We start from the raw sequence: 22822 nt of genomic DNA, 5'->3' as shown, positions 1-22822 counted from the left end.
GAGTTTAAAGTATTATAACATATTATTTAAAATATTATTTTAATTTTTATAACGTATTATTATTTTAAAAATTAATTGCCAAATTAACGCTTTAATCAGCTGATTTCTGTCAAAAAATATTAATAAAGCGAAAATTTGCTACTTAAATACAGCTTACATATTTATATTTATATTGTGTATGTTATAATTTGCTAATTAAATTTTAAAATAATAATATGGTAAAAGTTATAAAATAGTAATATGTTGTAAATAATATGTTATGTAATACCTTATTCTCGATTAATATTTTTTCTTTCTAAAGCTATATCTTTTCGAACAAATCTCCTTCGAGTTTTAATTAATTATTAATATTAATTCATAGTATCGCGCGCGCGCGCTATTAGAATGAAGTTGCCGATGTTCGTAGCGAATAGCGGCCATTACCGAAACGCCGCGAGTATCAGGCAGTTGGAGCTGCGTCCCGCTGTGATTAATTAGTAAGCATAATCGTTAGAAACGATTTCTAACCTTTGTATTGTAATATTTATCAATCGCATATCATAATTTCAACGTTAATATGTAGTCGTAATTGTTCGAAACGCATATTTCGCGAAAAATTGGATGCAAAATCTCTTGCCAACATAACCCAACTTGATCTGTTTTTGCGCGCGCGAATGTGTTGCGATCCGTGAATATATCTATCGTTAATTCTAGCTTACATATTTATATTGTGTATGTTATAATGCGAAATAAATAAGATTATTCTAATATATGTATGTATTTTATTTGTTACAGGTAGCATTGCGATACACAGTGCGATTCACACGTCGTGTCGGGAGTGTCGTAAAGTGTCGCGCGTCGGGAGTGCCGTGTAAAGTTTCGCGTGTCGGGAGTGCCGTGTAAAGTATCGGGCGATCGTGATTATTCGTATTTTCGCGAGTGTCTTGAGTGCTACGAAGGACCAAGAGAGGAGGAGGAGGCCCGGGGAGGCATCGGACGACATCGGGGCAGCTATGAGGTATGCAAAATAAAACATTTTTTCTAAACTGCATTGTTTATGCATATGTATATACAACATAATTTGAATATTTTGTTTTCAGATCAATGTGCTGCGTACTACAACTCTGCTATTGCACGTATCGGTGAGTGAGAAATTGTTTATTTTATAATATTTCTATAGCGGTGTAATGGGGGTATATATAATATGTTGAAAATATTAAAATAGTAACATATGTTTTAAATAATATGTTATAATATCTTATCTGCGATTAATATTTTTTGACGAAAATTAGCTCTGATAATTGTCAAAAATATTAATCGAATTTAAAATATTATAACATCCCTTTTTAAAAAAGGCACGTTAAGTCGATTCTTGCAATTATATTGTTGCATCTTTTCCGATGCTGATTAACTGTTTCGATTTGCATTGTGCGTTATATTCGTAGCATCGAGAGGCTGTCATCGCGAGGATTAGTAGTTTAACAGTTTGTTTGAAATAAAATAAAATAAAATAATATGTTTTAAATAATATGTTATAATATTTTATCCGCGATTAATATTTCTTGACAGAAATCAGCTGATATCTGTCAAAAATATTAATCGAGTTTGGTATTATAATATTTTATTTAAAAGTAATATCATTATTTTATTTAATTTTATTTTGAACAAACTATCAAACTGCTAATTCTCGCAATGACAGCCTCTCGATGCTACGAATACCTATAACGCGCAACTCGAATCTTGACAGCCAATGAGCATCGCGGAAAAGCGATGATATTCAACGAATTATGCGATCTTCCTTCTGGTCGATCAATTTCAGTATGTTAATTCGATTCCAGACGATACGTTTAATTTCTATAAAATAATTATAATTATATTAATCGATGATTTATTTTACTAAAATAAAATCTATCTAGCACAAAGTCCACTGCGTTTTAAATTTTGACTCGTGTATCTCTTTTAAATTAAATTACAGTTTATTTTAAATTATAGTTCAAATATATATGTTACCGTACATGATTTGATATATGAATTCTACATTTTTTTATTCAATGTTTTTGACACTAATATTGTTGACGAACGCATCATCTGGCTTTGAATTCGTGGCAACGGGTGTCTAGATCCCTCCGAGAGCAGACTTTTCTTAGTTTCATTTAATATGTTGAATTGCCTCGACGACTTTGTCTTTGGCATTCTTGCGCTTGTTTTTTTTCTCACGGTTTTTTTTAGTGGCTCGTTCCTCAATTCATCGTTTGCCATCGCGTCTTCTCTTTCATTTTGCAAGCAAAACGCAGATTCAGACGGCGTTTGAGATTTGTTTTTTGTGCTTCTATAATAATATTGAACAATAAACTTCGATATATGCGAGTATCGACTTTACATATCTTTTTTAAAAAAAGGATTCGTTTTCGCATAAGATGTAACACACAATTGTCGATCGTTTAAAGAATAATAAACGTATCTCTTCCGCATCTTTCCGCCGTGCTAAGCAGATCGGCGCGGCGTTTAAATTATATTAATTAACGTTCTCGTATATATACCGGGTATGTAAGGAGAGCGTGTATCGATAATTGGCCGAATTAAAAGGCCAACAATACTCATGTCAGGTTCGACCGGCGTGTAACGCGTATCACGCGAACGCAATGTTCGCATCTTTTCACGTTGTTGACGCAAGGTGCGCATTATTTAATACATTACCGGACATATGTACGTATATACGTTCAATCTACAGTTTAATGAATAATTTATCTCTAATTGCCTCTCTATATATGTATGTGTGTCCGCCGCCCGTTTCCGGCGTCTCCCGGTACAAAAAGGATACGCCAATCTCTCTCCCGCTGGAAGGAAATCGTAATAAGGTGGATGAAAAAAAAGAAAAGGAAAAAAAAAGTAATAGAGAGGCCATCGCACACATATCACACCTCTCGGTCACGAAGTACCGACGCGTTGCGTATCTTATTATACGATTTGCTCGAATGCGAATGACGTGCCTTGGCGAGACGACGAAGAAGGGAAAGATAGAAAAGTACTTACGAGCCAAAGGAGGGAGGAAGGAATTAGCAGAATAGAATGTGCTGTTGCAAAGACAATGAGTAATTAATGGCATCGTATTATGAATATTACCTCGAGCGTGAGAATTCGCATTTCCGCGACAAAGACGTGCGTGTTTTGTGTATATATATATATATATATATATGCGTGAGCGTGTACGAAAACTAGCCTCGCGTGCATCGCCCTTATCGCCCTGCACGCATGCACTTTCATCCGGCTCCTTATGTGAATCTCTCTCTCTCTCTCTCTCTTTCTTTCTCTTTTGGAACACAATGTAACTCAAATGAGGCAGATAACAGATCGTTCGGTTAATCTCTTGGACTTCAAGAAAAAAAAACATTTTAATTAGAGGTTTTTAATTAGCGCGTAATTCCAAATGTTCGTTTAATATGTTGAAAATTAATAGAGCTCCGATATCGAGTCGAGAGATTATCATTATTTATATACAATATACACGATCAACAAGACGTGCGTGATTTTAGAATTTTTTTTTTTTATATTATAAAATTCTATACAGGGTGTTTCAGGAGGAATGATTAATATTCTAGAACATGATTGTATACATCGTTTTAAACAAAGAAGTTTATGTAAACATGTGTTCTATTCTGGATGATTATAAAGATACAACGTGTTCAATCTTAAGAACGAATATATTTATTTATTAATTTAGTAGAATAAAATTCTGTGAAATAATTACATTAAATTTTCGTTAATTTCCTGTTACGAATGTAAACAGATCACGTTTGATAAGTCGTGTGTTAATTTGAAATTTTTGATTTCAGTGTAATTAAAATGCCTCATATTCATTCACGCCGAAATTATTGTTATTATAACAATTGAAATTATTATTTATTAATTATTCAAATTTATTGTAAGCTTAAAATTTAATGTAATTGTTTCACAGAAATTGTGTATTCGTTCTTAAGACTGAACATGTATCTTCTGTTTTAGGACACATGTTTATATAAACTTTTTTGTTTAAAATGATATGTATGTACAATTACGTTCTAAAATGCTGACTATTTCTCCTGAAACACCCTGTATACCTGAGGAGTCAATGACCGCTGTGTTTTAATTAAATTAAATGTAGCTTTATTAAACTAACTAAGATACGCGAGTTTCGATGTATTATGCATTAATATGCACGAGACCAAAAAAAAAAAAAAAAAAAAGGACCAAACATCGATTCGCGCTTTTTAAGCGGACGCTATTATTTCGTACACAAGATAGCTTTATTAAGCGCCGTTTCATTAAGATACGGCGTATCGGATGGATCTACAAAAGCGAATGTTAAGAGCGGGGCCCCTCATATTTTGTTCATCGCACGAAGAGCGACACGTCGAGGTCCTCGGGACACATCACCGTTACATATATATATATACCGGGTATCCCATTTTAAAGGACCCACTCAAATATCTCAGAAACACTGCGTTAAATCAAAAAATGTTTCCTACAAAAGTTGTAGGGTTTCGAGGGGGACATAACATAGTAATATTCATATGACCTTGGGCGGCGTCTCCAAGGTCAAGTGAAGGTGAGAATAAATTTTTTAAATGGAAACCCATATTTTTTATTATAACATCTTTTTCTACTAATTAATTTGAACAACTTTTATCTGAAGCATTTTTTTATTTTCTTCAAAATTCATTCTCACCTTCACTTAAGGTTAACCTTCACTAACCTTGGAGACGCCGCCCAAGGTCAAATGAATATTACTATGTTATGTCCCCCTCGAAACCCTACAACTTTTGTAGGAAACATTTTTCGATTTAATTTCGATTTAACGCAGTGTTTCTGACAATGAGATATTTGAGTGGGTCCTTTAAAATGGGACACCTGGTATATGCGTCATTTGTCACAAAAGCAAAGGAGTATTAAGAGAGAGAGAATGCGGTTATCTCGCAATTAGTATCGTTCGACTTCTCGAGGGATGGAGCAGGTGAAAAAAAGGGCGCTTGCTTTTCCAGCTCGCACGTCAAAAATAACAGCTGCCGCTCCGACGTTTACCGAGATAATGCGATACGTGGCACTTGGTAATAGCGTCATGATAGTCGTACATAAGCGAATCCGATAAGAGATCCACGAATTATCGGATCTTCTCCCTGCTCCTCGTCCGTCGTAAAAGATTTTAATCACCGGGATAATTTACGCTCCCGTTTTACGTGGAATATCGGCGAAAAGCGTCATTCATGAGGCTCTCTATAGCGTGAGATAACTGCTAGCTCTTACGTGTATATTTACAACTAGATAAAAAAATATTTATTTATGTCCTCCTCTTTAGATACGCGTAGATTCTTTGGAATCGAAATTTCTCGTACGATGCGATCGTTTGACAGTTAGTACGAGCGCGTCCACGTATCTTTACGTATCTCTCTCGTACTTGAGGAAAACTGGTTTAATTTAGATAAAAGTCGCTGGAGAAGCCGATCGGGGCCGAGAGCAACAAAGTAGCGCGGATTAAAGTATGCAAAATGCCAAGTCGCGATATACGAGGTGTCTGTAATCGAAACTTGGAAGGAGATTCTGATAACTTTGATAGATTTTTTAATTAGAAATTAAATTTTAAATTATATTCTTTTGAGAACGCTGATGGTAAAAATAAAAAACCATTGTAACCATTTCTTTCGAGAATTATGAATAAAAATAAAGCAATACAGTAAAAGATAAAAAAAATATTTTTATATTTTTTTTTATCTACATTATATATAATTAGTAGAATTATTTAATTGAAGTTGAATTAGATTACGTTTTTTGGATGACAGACTCGGTCCCTTCTTCGCTCACGTATTTATTTTTGATCAAAATTTATTTGATTGAAATTAATTGTAGAACCCCTTGTATTTATCTTTTCAATATATATTTTTTAATAGACTAATGAATCAAAGGGGGCGAATATTTGTTTTATATGTGTCTGTTGCATACGTAAACAAATTTATTGCAATTAAATTTCGATTTATTTTAGTTTCTAAAAATACTTAAATTCATTTAATTCCCCACAATGCATGATTTTTTAATTTTTAATCTTCTAATCTAACTTGACAAACATTTTTAAACCAAAATTTTTTATTTTCCATGAAAAAACAATAATAATGCTCTCTACTCAAAAAATTATTGCGTTTTGGAGATTCTTGCATTGTGTTTCGCTGTAAAAAGAAATAGTAACTAAAAATATTTGTATGGCCAAAGTTATCGGAATCAAACCTCTTTTCTCAAAATGACAAATCTCAATTTAAAAGTATCGTTCTTTGAACACGAACGAGTTGCAACAGCTTCATAAATGACAAAGAGACAAAATTAAGAATCCGTGTAGGTGGATTACGACACTTTTGAAGTACATGGAAACAACGCTTCATCAATTCGTCAATTGTTGGTTGTTTTCCATCGACCGAGGTTATTATTCTTCGCTCTCTCTTTTTTTTTCTCTCGGCACAGTCTTTCGCGGCTCAACAATTCGCAGACAGTATCTACAGCGAAATGAAAGTGCGGTCGGTCAGGGACACCCTGTACTCCTGCCGTGGGCTAGCGTTCGTGAAAGAGTACGTTGTAAGCGATGCTCGTGTCGATAAGTACGACAAATTGCGCGTAATTGTGTACGTATGTGTGCGTGTGTATGTGTGTGCACGTCATTATCCGGCGGAGGTGAAAACGCGGACGATCTACTTGAGAATACGTTTCATAAAAGTATGCGGAACATTCGCGAATGAGGAAAAAAACCAGGTGCGTCTAGAACGCATCCTACATGTTTTTCATATTCACCACACATACACACATGAGTAAATATTTTTTACGAGACTTTTGATTTTATTCCTAAGCTGGAAAATTTTCACGAGCGCAATTTGGATTTTTTTTTAAAGAAGATATTAGATAAACCAGATGAATCATATAAGATTAAAAAAAGAAAATGAAAAAGTAGAGAAAGTTTTTTGCAGATTAAAGTACCCGCACTAATTTTATGTAAAATGAATTTTAATTAAATCAGCTGTTCTTTATACATGTTGTACCTTGTGACTTGATAAACAAAAGATGTAATAGCTTCAAAGTTAAATAATGGACAGTTACTCAACTACAGCCAGTCAAACAAATCGCAGAATCTGAGTTTTTTGTGTTTGACTGTAAATCAATAATTGTCTATTATTTAGCTTTCAGCCTATTACATTTTTTGTTCAGCAGCTCATAAGCTACAACATATGAGAAAAGCAGCGCAGATTTACTAAGAATCAATTTATAGGATTAGTTGGGATTTTTGAATTTATATGAAATCCTAGATGAAATTGAATCCTGGTAAAATCAGCTGGTTGTCTGATATGTTATAGTTTATGATCCACTGAACAAAAAATGTAATAAGCTCAAAACCAAATAATAAAACTAGTCAAACACGAAAAACTCAAAATAACATCTTTTGTTCACCAGGTCATAAGTTATAACATATGAAAAAGCCAACTGCGCCTAATAGAATCGTAATACATTAAAGCTATGGTAACAAAGAGGCCCGCGGCGGAAAAATGCGCGTAACGAAAGGGTCGATTTGAATCTGTACAATAACCTTTTACCCTCAATTAAGCGCCCACCCTCGAGAAATGACGGCCGGGCGCGACATTTGGCCGCGCCATCAAGGCGATTAAAAAATCGTCCCCATCATCGTCCGGGGTTCATGAAACGACTGTATATCGCTGGCGTTTAATATCGAACTGCGCAATAAACGATAGTGACAAATGTGTCAAAACCGCGATCGTAGTTATCGAAACGCGCGGGACGCTCCCCTTCGCGCATTCGCACCCTCGCTTATGATACGCCAAAGCCGGGAGGAAGAAGGGTTGGGTCGCTCGCGCATTCAGAGAGAGAGAGAGAGAGAGAGAGAATGCGCCCCCTCACCCCCTTCCAACCCTAAAAATTTCTAATTTATTTCACTTTAAAGTCCCCACGCCTGTAGCTACGCGCGAAAAAACTCAGGATGGTCGTATAGATATATATATACGGATAGACTTCGTCACCCTTTTGCCGGCTCCAATAGCCTGCGACACGTGTGTCCTCGCGACAAGTGGCGCGACACCCCCTGGTTCACGCGCATCCCCCTCCCCCCTCCTTCTCGCATCCCTTCGCGCGGATGTACGGATGTGCATGTACGAGGTGTCGCGCAAATCGCGATTCTGGAAATCCGGCTCAAACAAGCATTCGAGTTGCTTGAACGCATCAATAACCCTTAAGTAAAAAAAATAGGCTTTAGAGAATTTTGATGAATAATATAACGTTATCTCTTGAAAGAAAACTTCCAAAAGCTCGAGTTAAAATATTAATTATCAAATATTAATATTAAAATATTTTAATCAAACATTATTATTATTACTATTTTACTACATAATATAATATTAATATTATATAACATTTTTTATAATATATGATATAATATTATTATTATTATATATTATTATTATTATTATTATTATTATATAAATAATAATTTAATTGGTCAAAATATTTCGGGGAACGAAACATGGAAAGATTAGAAAGGGAAGAAAAGTGCGAGTACTTGAATTTACTGAATCTGGACGTGGTGACGGGCGATTTCTCAAACACCCCGTACATGGGTGGGTACATACGCGATAGAAGGATCCCCCGTCCCCCCTTTTTATGCTCTCCCGACGATATTTTAAAGTAGCAATGTCCCGGAGCACACGGAGCCTCGAGACAATATCGCGCCCCTATTCCGCCATTCCGTCTTCCGCATCTTTCTCTCCTTTCGGTAACGTCCCTTCTTCCTGCGTCCTCATTTCTCTTTCTCTCTCATTCTTTCGTCCTTCAGGAACAGGACAGCTGCCGGCCACCAATATCACGCACGCGTATATCATCGTTGAGGATTTTCAATTTTAATATTTTCCTACATCGGGCCGCCTTTACGAGCCGCTATATCATAACGGCGCTTCTCCTCTTCCCTTGCTCCCTTTTCTTCTGGAAGATCTGAAGGGAAGAGAGCTCGGGGAAAGAGCCTTGGCGCACGTTCCGAGGTTATCCTGTTCCTTAACATAGGCCCGCCCGAAAATCGGTAAGAAGGCAATATCGTTCTTCGCGATGTCTATCGTGTAGACATTTCTTATATGTCTCGTATATTTCACGTGATAGAATTTAACCCCACGTGTTGGGCCGAACTGATTCAAAGTGAGAGTACGCCGTGGTAAAGATATATATTGAAATTATATTGAATTATATTGAATTATATTGAAAGATTTAGAGAATTTTAATAAAACTCTTCGAGGAAGGGGAAGAGATCTTATATTTAATAATAATAGTTTATTTGACAACAATTTGATTTCTAATTTTAATAATTTACAATTAACATATGTGAAAAATGTGTGAGAGATTAATTTTTCTCTCATTATTATAATAATCAAAAATTTGATGACTAATTTATTTAGTTATTATTTGAAATAATTAAATCTCTCGATCATAAAAATCAGAAAGATTATATTTCGAATAATTCCTTATACTCGATTAATATTTTTGACAGTTATCAGCTGATTTCTGTCAAAAAATATTAATCGCAGATAAAGCATTATAACATATTATTTACGATATACTACTATTTTAATTTTTATACCCTATTATTATTTTAAAATTTAATTAGCAAATTAACGCTTTATTGATATTTTTGGACAGAAATCAGCTGATTAAAACGTTAATTTGTTAATTAAATTTTAAAATAATAGTATGTAATAAAAATTATAAAAGAATAATATGTTTTAAATAAAATGTTATAGTACTTTAAACTCGATTAATATTTTTTTGACAGTTATCAGCTGATTTCTGTCAAAAAATATTATTCGAGTTTAGAGTATTATAACATATTATTTATAACACTATTTATTTTAATTCTTATAAAATTTGATTCGATGATTATAATTTTATCTAATATTATTTGAAACAATTAAATCTCTCAATCACGAAAATAAGAGCGATTATTTTTGAATGGATCTTTATGTATATCATGGTAAAGATTTAGAAAATTATATTAAAAGATTTAATATAATAAAAGACTGATCTTATATTTAATGACAATTCACTTGTCTCTGAAGAATTTTATTGAAGGGAACTAGTCTGATATTTAATAATAGTTCATTCATCTTTAGATTTTGACAGCAATTTTCAATTTTAATAATTCATAATTAACGTGTAAAATGTATAACAGATAATTTTTCTCCTTATTATAATAATTTCTCAAAAATTTAATAACTAATTTTTATCTAGTATTATTTGAAGCAATTAAATCTCTTGATCACGAAAATCAGAGAGATTATGCTTCGAATGAATCTTTGATTCGATTGGGGGGGGGGGGGGGCTATAATTTATCTAGTATTAATTTAAATAATTAAATCTTAATCACGAGAATCAGAGAATGCTTTAAATGAATCTTTATGTATACAGTGGTAAAGATTTAGAAAATTATATTAAAAGATTTACAGAATTTTATTGAAACTCTTCAAAGAGGAGGAGGAAGACTGATCTTATATTTAATGACAATTCACTCGTCTCTAAATTTTGACGACGATTTTGAATTTTAATAATTTATAATTAACGTGTGAAAAAAATATATGACAGATAATTTTTCTCTCATTATTATAATAATTTCTCAAAAATTTAATAATTAATTTTTATCTAGTATTATTTGTGTGAAACAATTAAATCTCTTGATCACGAAAATCAGAGAGATTATGCTTCGAATGAATCTTTATGTACGCCATGGTAAAGATTTAGAGAATTATATTAAAAAATTTAGAGAATTTTATTAAAACTCTCCGGGAAATGGAGGTACTGTTCTTATATTTAATAATTAGTTCATTCGTCTCTAAATTTTGACAACAATTTTCAATTTTAATAATTCATAATTAACGTGTAAAATGTGACAGATAATTTTTCTCATTATTATAATAATTTCTCAAAAATTTGATTCAATGAAACTATAATTTATCCAATTATTATTTGAAACAATTAAATCTCTCGGTCAGAGAGATTACGTTTCGAATGAATCACCCGTTGCACCCGAGGCAAGAGGAGTCCGGTTGCATCTCTACCTTAACCGGGATCGCCATTGTCGTTGGCTGTCGTTAGCTGTCGTGCGCCAAGCAAGGATGCAGGCGCCACACGGGCGGCTTACGACCCCCTTTTCCCTTCCTCTCCCTCAACCCTCCGGACGAAGAGGCACGCGGGGGCAGACGAACGCGGCCATCCCCCATTTTTTGCGGGGATTAAATGCGAGCCGATGCTGCGATAAGCCGGTAGAAAACCACGGTAGAAGCGGTACCGGTGACAGATTACGCCGGTGACTGCGGATCCTTGCCTCGTCCTGCCTCCGCGGGTCCGTTTCAACGCCAACCCGGGGGATTAAAAAAGTCGTGCGAGCGGCGGAATCTCTTATACGATAAGTGGAGCCGGCGAATAAAGTAGCCCTGATGTTTTGATTTTATTTTTACACGCTAAGTGTAGCATCTGTCACATATTATAGGTTGAAAAAATTCTAAGAAAGTTGCAAAATCGCAAGAAAATTCGAGGCCGCGAGTAAAGTAAATTAAAATTAAATTAAATTAGTAAATGTCAAGAATTAAAAAAAAAATGCGCGAGAAAGAGAGGATAATTATTTCGCATATCACTGTGTATAATATATCTTCGTAAAATTTACTCTCGATTTTTTTTCTCCGGCGAACCTGTCGGAGAAACCGGTATCGATGGCCGCGAGCGGCGGATATTAGCCGCGGATAAGATCGCATCTCGAGCCACGGGCGATTCTACACGCGAAAGCACCTCGGTGGATGATTTTTCTTTTTTTTCCCCACGTTTCTCTCTCCTATGTCCCCTTTCATTTGCCGCGGGATTGGGGAAAAGCCGGTGGCCGGGATAAGCCCGTAGAAAAGTGCGACGCCGGTGACAGATTACGCCGGATCCGCAGTCTGGTCCTAAAGCCGCGCCGTGGAGAAGGAAAGAGAGAGAAAGAGAGAAAGATAAAAAAAGAAAAAAAAAAAGCGTCCAGAGAGAGGATTCGCCGAGGACAGATCCCTCTCGTCCGGGGTGTGGATTACCTACTCTACATCGGTACGTACACGAGCACGACCGTATTCATTATATCCGGGGCTACACTAATCCCAGAGGCAGAGGAGTATCGAGTCGGCACCGAGGATTCTTGTCATCAGGGAAGGTATACAGGAATAGCGCGTGTGTTCTTTCCCGTATTACGGAGATCTTTTTCGTGCACAGTCGATTTCTCTTCCGGGGATCTCTTCTTTCTTTCTGACGATTTGATTCTTTAGATCGTTCATGGATTTGTCGCGCGATTTGAAAATTATAGAGATATTGAGAAGAGAATGGATGAGGAAAGAGGCTCGGAATGAAGATGAGAAAGCGGAAAGGTACTGCGGTGTTGACAGGCCACAGTTTCGGATTACACCACGGAAACAAATGAGTCTACCGAGCACGCGAAGGTGGTATAGGACCTTACGAGAAGACAAATGAGCCGGCTTTCGGAGAATGTATGCGCTTCGAATTCAATTTCAATCAAATGTGTGGCGGATCGATAGGAAAGTTTACCCTTCTGTCAATGAAAGGGGTAACCCAAAGTAACTTTAAAAATGTGTCGGAACTTTTCTCCGTCCGAAACAAAGTACAAAACAGGGCCTTTGTACTCGGAAATCTCCTAAATTATAATGAGAAAGAATGTAAAAAAATGTTCACAGCGCAATGTGTCAAAAATCAAAATAATTTTCTTTTTAAACTCGATTAGAAGTCGACCTTTGATGCGCTTCATCTGGATAAACAAGTCGTTGACGTAGAAATTAAATTCGTTTGAAGCGAACATTATATGAATTAAACGAGACATGAATTATAAATGGCTAATTTGATTTCACGATTTTATCATTTAAAAAAAAGCTAATTTTGCTGTCCTTACGTAATAAATGAGAGTACCACAACAAAGTTTGTCGCGAGCCGCTAACGAGGGGGATCCCGCTCTTTCCCTCTTCCTTCTCCTCTATAAGTACTCGCCGTCTCTCGTCGTGAAACACTCCCTGGCTTATATAAGTCTTATAAAGAGCAAAGCGGCGGGACCACACACGTCTGATCCTATCTGCGGACTTTTCTGTGCGCTTCTTCCCCTCTCTCTCTCTCTCTCTCTCTCTCTCTCTCTCTCTCATACAGACTCCGTTTGTTCTGCCTCTTACAACGCGACTCGTTCCCTAAACCGATTCCGCTCTCCGTACGTCCGGCAAATTATACGCGATCGTGGCAAGGATCGCCAAGGATACTCTCGGCCACGATGTTATCCGAATGTATTTGATGCGCTTCATCTCGATGAACAAGCGCTATCGATGTAGGAAATAAAATTCGTTCGAGAAACGAATGTTTTATGTCGATATATGAATTATAAATTGCTACTTTTATCGATCACGATTTTATCATTGTAAAAAAAATACAATTTCATATAGTTGAAAGAATAAGACACTCACCCCATTCTGCATCAACGTTCAATGGAGACATCCGATGATTGGAAACAGAAAAATATGAAAAAAAAAAAATATAGTATATTTTATATCACTAGATACTATATATAATATATAATAGTATATAATATATAGTAATATATAGTATATAGTATATAGTATATAATATATAGTATATAATATATAGTATATAATATATAGTATGATATATAGTATATAGTAATATATAGTATATGATATATAGTATATAGTAATATATAGTATATGATATATAGTATATAGTAATATATAGATTATATAGTATAGATATACTATATATAATATATAATAGTATATGATATATAGTATATAATAATATATAGATTATATAGTATAGATATACTATATATAATATATAATAGTATATAGTATATATAATACATAGTAATATATAGTATATATAGTAATAATGTAATTTGCTCTAAAATAAATTCTAGCTAGAGATAAAAATTCCGATTGAATTTTAAAACGTCCAGAAAAAAGCAATATTTTATTCAGCAATCTCAGAGAGAAGGGACACTCACCGTGGTCTCGTTGACACTCTTGTTGTAGTCCCTGTAGGTGCCCGCTATTAATTTAATGATGTTCTCCTCGCCGTGTTTGGCGCCCCAGTGTAGAGCCGTCTGTAACAAGCGCGAAGAAAGACGGGGGGTGAGATAATTCGCTTTCGGGCTGTTTAAATCGGCGCGAGATGGATTATACCGAGAACGGGGTTTTGGCGAGATATGGGAAGGCGATGAGCGAAAATGTATCAGCGCCGAGATTTACGGGCCGCGGTTTGTGGAGATTTTTCGGGTGACCCGGATCTCGCGAAGAAAGACACGACGCGAGCAGCTGTAGCTGTATTTTCGGGATGACGCGTCCGTGAAATATTCGCGAATTAAGCGACGGCGACGGCCCGGGACCAGCTGAATGAATGGAAACCATCGTCGGGATGTGGAGAAAGAGAGAGAGAGAGAGAGAGAAAAAAGACTCCTCTCCCAGACTGGCAATCGATTACAGTCGGGACGGAGAGTAGTAAATGTGACTCCGGGAAAAGCCGGAAAGAGCAAATAGACCGAGCTTGAATCTTACTTCCACTTAGACAGCACTAAGGTATACACGAAAATTCGAAGAAGAAGAGCGAGAGAGATTCTTGGCTCCCGATTGCAGCGGAAGATGCTGACACTCGTGTCCTTTTTTTTCTAAAATAAATATTATACAGAGTGTAACAGAAAAAAATATATATGGAGCACATCATCAGATTCTCTGGCCAATTTGAAGATGATTTTTCCGTAGCGAAAATGTCGAGGGAGATCATCAATTTTTGCCATGTCATGTATTTTTGTTTTAACTAAGCCTTAAATTAAAATTCTATTAAAGTAAACCTTACCTGCAATTAATTGAAGAATATAATAATAAATTTTGTTAATATTTTTTTACTCCATAAAGTTTAGTTTGCGAGAAGCCCTACTTTTTCAATCATTTATAACTTGAAAATTATTGGTGCCTCGACATTTTCACTGAACAAAAATTATCTCCAAATTGGCTAAAGGATTTGATAATATGATATATGGTTTTTTTTTTCAGTTACACCATGTATATTTTAATTGCTATATATTTTTTTAAATCTTCTTTATACATTTTTTGAAATTAATAAATTAGATATAGTAGAGGGATAAAAGTAGCATCAGACGCTGTAGCTGATGAAGTGCAACCCTCTTTTTGTTTACATTATCATTATCGCTTTTGCCTTTTCCGTGCACTCGATAAAGTTATCATTATTATAATATATACCATCAATTTCCTGCAGAAAAAAAAGAAACGCGTAATTCTGATACAATTAATAATACCGTTAAGTGTCTCGCGGCGAAGAGTCTTTCGCTTAATAATCACCCAGCCACGTTCGATTACCCGCATCATATACTCGATCTTGTCGAATATATATATATATATATATATATATATATGTACCCGACTGCGACCGCATCGTGAACTCTAAAGTCCAGCGCGGCCAAAATTAACGGCGAAAATTAATCACCAAACCACGAGTGCGACGTCGACTATTAACGCGACATCCTCCGGCGAATCCTGATCCGGGGGAAGCGCGCCCTAAAAGGGTATACACGTATTTCGCAGTAAAGAGAGAGACAGAGATGGTAGAGTAAGCAAGCTTTCGTAGTGGGACATGCGTTTTAATTTTATCAAGCCCGCGCATCCCGCGGGTAGATTAAAAATAGTGTCGGTCTCCAGATTCGCGCGGGAAAACGTCAACGGAATAAGCCGCCCTCGACCTGAAGCCAGTCCAACCCCGCTCGTACGTCGGACCAAGTCGCGGACCACCTCATTAGCGGACCCGGGGTGGAAAAAAGAGGACTCGTTCTAACGAGGCTACGTACGTAATGACGGGAACCACGCGCGAATGTGTACGTATGCGTGAGAGGGCACAGACGTGTGTGGTGAATCCAGGGATTCACTGGTACAGGTACCTATATACACATACAGATGATAGTCTCTCTTTTTCTCTCTCACTCTCTCTCACTCTCTCTCTCTCTCTCTCTCTCATTTTATATGCGCGGTCCCAGCGGCAAATTAACGGATCGAGACACTCGCGTCGTGATATTACGTCGCCACGTGGAACGCTAATAAGGTCGGAGGGATACGAGCTATACGGGACTAATCGATCGAATTAAAGTTTGATTGCGCGGGTGGAGAGACTAATCGACTTGTAACGAGGATGAAGCTATTATTCTTTTAGGATTATATATTGGATTTATAATATAAATATATATTATATATATTTAATGAAATCACACACAGAGTATATATGTAATAAAAAATTATGCAATATATGTGTATCTCACTGATTATAAATATATAGCACTAGAAACAATAAAATCTCATTGAAAGAATCAGTAAGAGTAGCTTCAATCATATATTTTCATTTTTAATATTTTATCATTTATTTCATTAATTTTAATCACACATGTATAGCAGTGAAATCTCACTGAATGAATCAGTGATATTTTAAAACGTGTCTTATAATATTATATAATATATATGAAAAATATTAATTTATTAATTTATAGCAATTAATATATATTTTGTTAAAGAAATATTTGAGTTTTATCAAGAATCTGGTTAATTTTTTTGTATATTTTTTGTACATATTTTTTTTTTATTTTAAATACTTTGTAATTTTTTTATTAATTTTAATCACATATTTTAATTTTATTTTTACTTTAATTTTAATGCTAATCATATTAATTTTTAATTTATTCAATGATAATATAATATATGCGATAAATATATCATAGCAATATATTTTGTTAAAAAAATATCAGAGTTTGATTAAAAATCTTTTTAATTTTTTTGTAATTTTTTGTACATATCTTTTTTTTATTTTAAATACTTTATTTGTTATTTTATTAATTTTAATCACATATTTTAATTTTATTTTTACTTCAATTTTAATGTTAATCATATTAATTTTTTATTTATTCAATGATATTAAAATGTGTCTTATAATATATGCGATAAATTCACAGCAATATATTTTGTTTAAAAAATATCAGAGTTTGATTAAAAATCTTGTTCATTCTTTATAGATTTATCGCAACTTGAGAGTAAAACAATATAATATTATACGGGATAATCAATCGAATTAATAATTGCGCGGGTCGCGAAATTAATCGACTAATGAGGATGGAGAATATTGATGCTGAAAAATGCTGAAAATTTTTTTAAAACAAACTGAAATCTGTTCATGTAGCTGTCACTATTATAAAAAAAAAATGGAATTAGTATATTATATATATCATTGATAAGTAATGGTTTCAGTTATAAAATAAAGCACACTCTAGAAACAGTAAAATATTGAAAGAATCAATAATGAATGTTTCATATTTTAATTTTAAATATTTTATTATTTATTTTATTAATTTTAATCACCAATATTTTAATTTTAATTATAATGTTAATCATATTTATTTTTAATTTAGTGATATGAAAATGTGTCTTATATTATAAAATTATATATTTTGTTAAAGAAATAGTTTAGTCTGAATTTGACTAAATAAAAGTCTTGTTCATTTTTTTGGATTTATCACAACTTGAGAATAAAAAAAAGTATACCGAGCATATAATTCTGAATTTGAATACTAAATCTTACCCCCATAATCAGACGAAACATAAGACGAAGGAATAAGCGCTTCGGCTTTAAATCAGCGCGATATTTTCCCCAATTTAATTTAAGAAACTAAATGCGCCGTCATTTCCTTCCTTTTTTTTTAATTTTCCAACGCGTTATCTCGCACGCGCGTTACGGATAATTTGAAGAGTGGAGCACACGGAATTCGCGTATGGAACGTATATACGGACGAATAATTAAGGGGGACGCGCGCTGTCACTATGTACAATTATTAAACGTACCGCGCATAGCGGAGCGGAGTCATTAACCGCGAAGTGCGCGGACATGGTCCATCTAATACTCTCTACTCTGGCCGGCTGGCCGGAGAAGATGCAAGAATCCTGGCTGAATTACACACACACATACACACACACACATACATACACAGGCAGGCCGGCGAGAGGTGCGAAATGAATTTTTACGGTGGTCTCGCGGGGCCATCAGCGCTTATGCGGGGTATATCCCGGGGTCCGGGCACGCACTCGTCTACTTCCCTCGACCTGGCGTGCTAACGAAGTTTTATGAAGCGCGATAGCGCCATACCCTACCTATGTTCGCCGTTGACTTTGGCGCTCCTTAATTTGTGAACGCTGCGCGGTGTCGGCGGCGCCCGCAAAAGAATGGTATGTCGGCCGACAACGTGATATATCTTTGCTTCCTCCGCCCCCCCCCCCCGGGGCCCCTCTTCGCCGGGAGGCTCTCCCTCCCGGGATATAGAGGCTACATACCGTAGTGTATGCATACGGTAGCACCCTTCTGTGCTTCCTTTTCTGCGACTTTCTTCGAAAACGATCCGTGAGAAAGCACGCCGAGTATCGAGCCCTCGATGCCCCCCCTGCGGCCCCCCGTTTTAACAGCGTTTCCTTAAACGCGAATCGGAAAAGTGGTCTATCTAATATGTATATATGTATATAATAGAGCCCGCGCCTTCGCACACTTTTCTTTTCCCTTGATATTAATTGTGTTGGACTGGCGTACATATGTATACCTAATTTCTACACTAATTAAGGCTTTAATTAATCTGACGTCGTGGCGCTAACGCGATTCCAGCCGAGATGCGGGAGATGACTACCGACCGTGACGGTTACAGTAGTCGGAGCCGGGTATACAATGTGCAACGCTTGACAATGTCACTATTTTTTGTAGCTCAGAATGACGCAAAAAATTATTATTAAAATTAAAAATTTCTTTTTAATTTAAATTTAATTTTAATAATAATATAATTTTTCCAATTTCATATTTCCGATTAAAATGTAAGGCGCATATTTAATGAGATTAAATAAAAAATATATATTTTTTTATCAAATCTGCTTGCATCAAATATACTTAATATTTTAATATACCCATATATATATTTTTATATTTTTTTAATTTCAAAATTTTAATAATTTTTCCAATTTTACCTTTTCGATTAAAATATAAGACCTATTTGATGAGATTAAATAAAATAAAAAATATATATATTTTTTATTTAATTTCATTAGATGTGCTTTATATTTTAATCGGAATAAAAATAGAAAGAAAATCCCCTTCCGCGGGAACCAACGTTCTCCGCAACCACGTATATACGTATAGTATAAGTCACGGCTATATAGTTGTCTCCCCGCGTTGCTGATTAAGCCGGGAGCTCGGGGGCACCTTGAAGCAGCAACAACAGCAACAACGAGAATGAAGAGAGAGAGAGAGAGAGAGAGAGAACCTGCACAGAAGCCAGCAACGGAGCAGCTACCGCGAGAGTCACCGCTCTCTGATGTATGCGAGCGATACAGATATCTCTCCGGGAAGGAATTTGCGTTGAATTAGCGTATAATCGGCGGGCCGATCTGCTCATACGGAATCCCGCGGCCCCGCTTACACGTGTCCCGAGAGCTGTATTCTCTGCGCGAACACAATATTTAGTGGCGTCGTCGCCGGCTCTCTCTCTCTCTCTCTCTCTCTCTCTCTCTCTCTCTCTCTCTCTCTCTCTCTCTCTCTCTCTCTCTCTCTCTCTCTCTCTCTCTCTCTCTCTCTCTCTCTCTCTCTCTCTCTCTCTCTCTCTCTCTCTCTCTCTCTCTCTCTCTCTCTCTCTCTCTCTCTCTCTCACCCCGGAATCACCCCTCTTCTCCCGTGGGACCCGCCGCCTGGTATGCGACGAGTATCTTTCTTCCTCTCCTTTAAGAGCGCGCGCTTCCCTGGCCCAAATTTTTCCTTCCCCGCCGAGACCGCGATTTCGTTATTAAGATGGGATTTCGAGATGTAGCGTCTCCGTTTCTCGCGCCGGTATTTGGCCGTCAGCCGTTATAAGGTCGTTCGCGGCTTCTGAACTTTCGTGTTTTAATTGGCTCTCGACGGTATCGCGTTAATTGTGCGAAAGAGGGATCCAAAATCTGTGTGAAATATGTAAACCCTACTTTCAACCCTTCTGCCAATGCGTAAAATTTCATCTTTCCATCAATATACAGGTACCCGGGTATTAATTGCGTATTTTTGACACATGGCACTGGCAATTTCTTCATAGATGCTGAGGATGATCCAAAGGAAGGATTGAAACGTTCAAAACAATTAAAGAGAAATGTAATTACAATTGTGCCTAACAATTTTGTCTGCGTCTGATTTTTATTAGCCCTTTTCAACCCGATTTTGTATTTATCAGAGCTTTTTTAATTTATTAGTAGCTGCTATAAAGAAATTAAAATAATAAATAATAAATCGAGCCTTTCTCTTATATTTTAGGAGATTTCCAAATACAAAGGCCCTTTGTATTTTGTTAAAACAAAGTTATTTTGGACAGAAGAGAGTTGTTATTGACAGAAGAGTTAATTAATTTCTTCGCCTATTTGTTAATCGCCGAAGTGAAGGAGATAGCAATTAGATTCGCGTTAAGTGAGAGAGAGGAAGAGAGAGAGAGAGAGAGAGAGAAAACGATATTCATCGATCGTTCCGCTGCAGATAATGTTTGCTGCCACAAGGAGGGTTACAAGCATTAACAGATTTCACCATCTCAATCTGCGTTCCTTAACTTCGCCATCCATCTCGACGTCTGCGAATCCGCCGAATGAGAGAGAAAGAGAGAAGAAGAGAGAACAGAAGCCGGTTCGCCGATCGATCCATGAAACGCTCATGGTGGGTCCGAATTCAGCGGCGCGATTCGATCTTCTAAAGGTTGATTCTGGGAAATCAGGGGGGGAGACGTCGGGCGCGTGTCTTCCGAAGACGGGAAGAGACCGCAGAAGACTGGGGGAGGAAGAGAAGGATATAACCAAAGATGAAAGAGAGAGAGAGAGAGAGAGAGAGAGAGAGAGAGAGAGAGAGAGAAATAGAGAGAACGACCGGGTAACGAGCCACCGGTCACGTGTACGGCGTCGAGATGTCAGATCTATCGGCACGTGCTCGATGGCGCGTGTCTTCGCCTGTTGATCAGTCAGCCCTGTCGCTTTTAACGTCGCTTGCCCGACGTTAACCAACACACGTCGTCGGCCGAGACTGTCCGCCCCAAGATTGTCCACGTTAGTCACGAATTCGTGATCGTCGCGGTGTATATATAAAGACCTTGGCAAACAATGTCGGATAGATAATAAAGGGATAATGCTCGATGAAGATTCGCGAGATCAACAGATGATTGACGGTGAACTGACCAAAGTCCTTCCAGCTCCGAAATATTATGGAGAATATTTTTCACTCGATGACCAGATCAACAAAAGTCGCGAATAGTCCTTTGTTCGTCACGCAAACCCTACGATAAGGACATTCTCGGCGTCTTTACTCGATCGTTGAATGTACAGTCAGATAAATGTCGAAAGAGAAGAAGAAGGAGAGTGTTTTATTTCCTGCAATTGCGTCAAGGAGGTGTGTTATCCAGAGTCCCGTAAAAAGAAGAATGACGCCGCGTGGCTTGAACTTTCGCGTCTTGCGCGAAGGATACACAGGATGCAGGAGGTGTCATTAGCATAACGTGGAAGAGCCATGCTTCGTGATTTATTCGCCATCTCCCGCTTCTTTTCCCTCGTAATTTCACCTCCACGCCGGGCAAACACGACCCCGGGACCCGCCAACGGAGAGAGAGAAAGAGAGAGAAAGATCTATTAGAAAATAAATTCACCGAGGAATATCTTCAAAGCCTGGTGTGTTATGTTTTTTCGCGAAAAATGCGAATAACAAAAAAAGAGGATGATTAAATAGAAATTTAATTAATAATATAATACAGGGTGTCTACTCAAATCTTGTAAAAAAATTCCCTGAGAATTCAAATATTTTCGTTTAAAATTTCAGGTAAAATAAGAAAATTTGATATAGCTCTTTAAAATAATGTTTCTAACATTTTCCATTTATACACAATTGCAAAGTAGAAAATGCAGTTTTTTTTAGCATTTAATATTGATTTATTAATTGTAAAATTAATTGGGACACTAACAAAGTGCGATATCACTATATCTAAACGCTAAAAATATATAGGGATCCAAAAAAATATAAGATAAAATATAAAACAAAAATAATTTATTATAAACATCTTAAGGAATACTAATTTATTTAAATTAATTATTTATTATTTATTCGTTTATTAAATAAATTAAAAGTATTAACTTATTGAAATATTACCTATAATATTAAAAAATGAACAATTTTCTATAAAACTTGCACAAAATGTTGATACTAAAAATAGATCGTCCATAAAAAAATCACGTGAAATTTTAAAATACAAAAAATATTGCAAATATATGTTAGACATATGTTTCTTAAGTGCTGAATAAGAATAAAATTATCAAAGGGGCAATTTTTAAAAAAATTCCCTGAATCTCAATCAAATTTCCTGATTTTTCAAGATTGAACGAAATTTCTCGAGAGAGAATATCAGGTTTTTAGGTTTAGATTTTTCCCGAGAATACCCTGGTAATAATTAATAATTAATAATTAATAAAATAATAATTAATAATAATATTTAATAAAAATTTCAATTAATAATTTTTAAAATTTCAATTAATAATTTTTAAAATTCCATATCTCGATTAAAATTATTCCTCGTGTTCGATCGAAGAGAGACAGGAAACGCGTTGCGTTGCACGTTCGATTGCAAAAGGTTCGTAATTATGTAGATTCCTCGTAGATGACTTATCATCATAGATGGGATATA

General features: G+C 35.9%; 1 protein-coding gene across 1 annotated transcript in view; it reads right to left on the bottom strand.

Moving 5' to 3' along the window:
• Window positions 1–13244: 13244 nt before the first annotated feature.
• LOC145932902 (ankyrin repeat domain-containing protein SOWAHC-like) overlaps window positions 13245–22822 on the bottom strand; it is a 114866-nt gene continuing 105288 nt past the window's right edge. Inside the window, exons 8-9 of the mRNA XM_083032129.1 lie at window positions 14072–14170; window positions 13245–13370 (exon numbers count right to left, since the gene is read on the bottom strand). Of these exons, the coding sequence (XP_082888255.1) occupies window positions 13245–13370; window positions 14072–14170 (225 nt within the window). The remainder of the gene's footprint in view (window positions 13371–14071; window positions 14171–22822) is intronic.

Source organism: Prenolepis imparis, unplaced genomic scaffold (assembly GCF_030444845.1).
Source record: "Prenolepis imparis isolate NDT839.2.m4 unplaced genomic scaffold, iyPreImpa1.0 SCAF_2, whole genome shotgun sequence".
In the NCBI taxonomy this organism is placed as follows: domain Eukaryota; kingdom Metazoa; phylum Arthropoda; class Insecta; order Hymenoptera; family Formicidae; genus Prenolepis; species Prenolepis imparis.
Note: the sequence above shows the minus strand (reverse complement) of the source record. Positions and strands in the feature narration are given on the sequence as shown.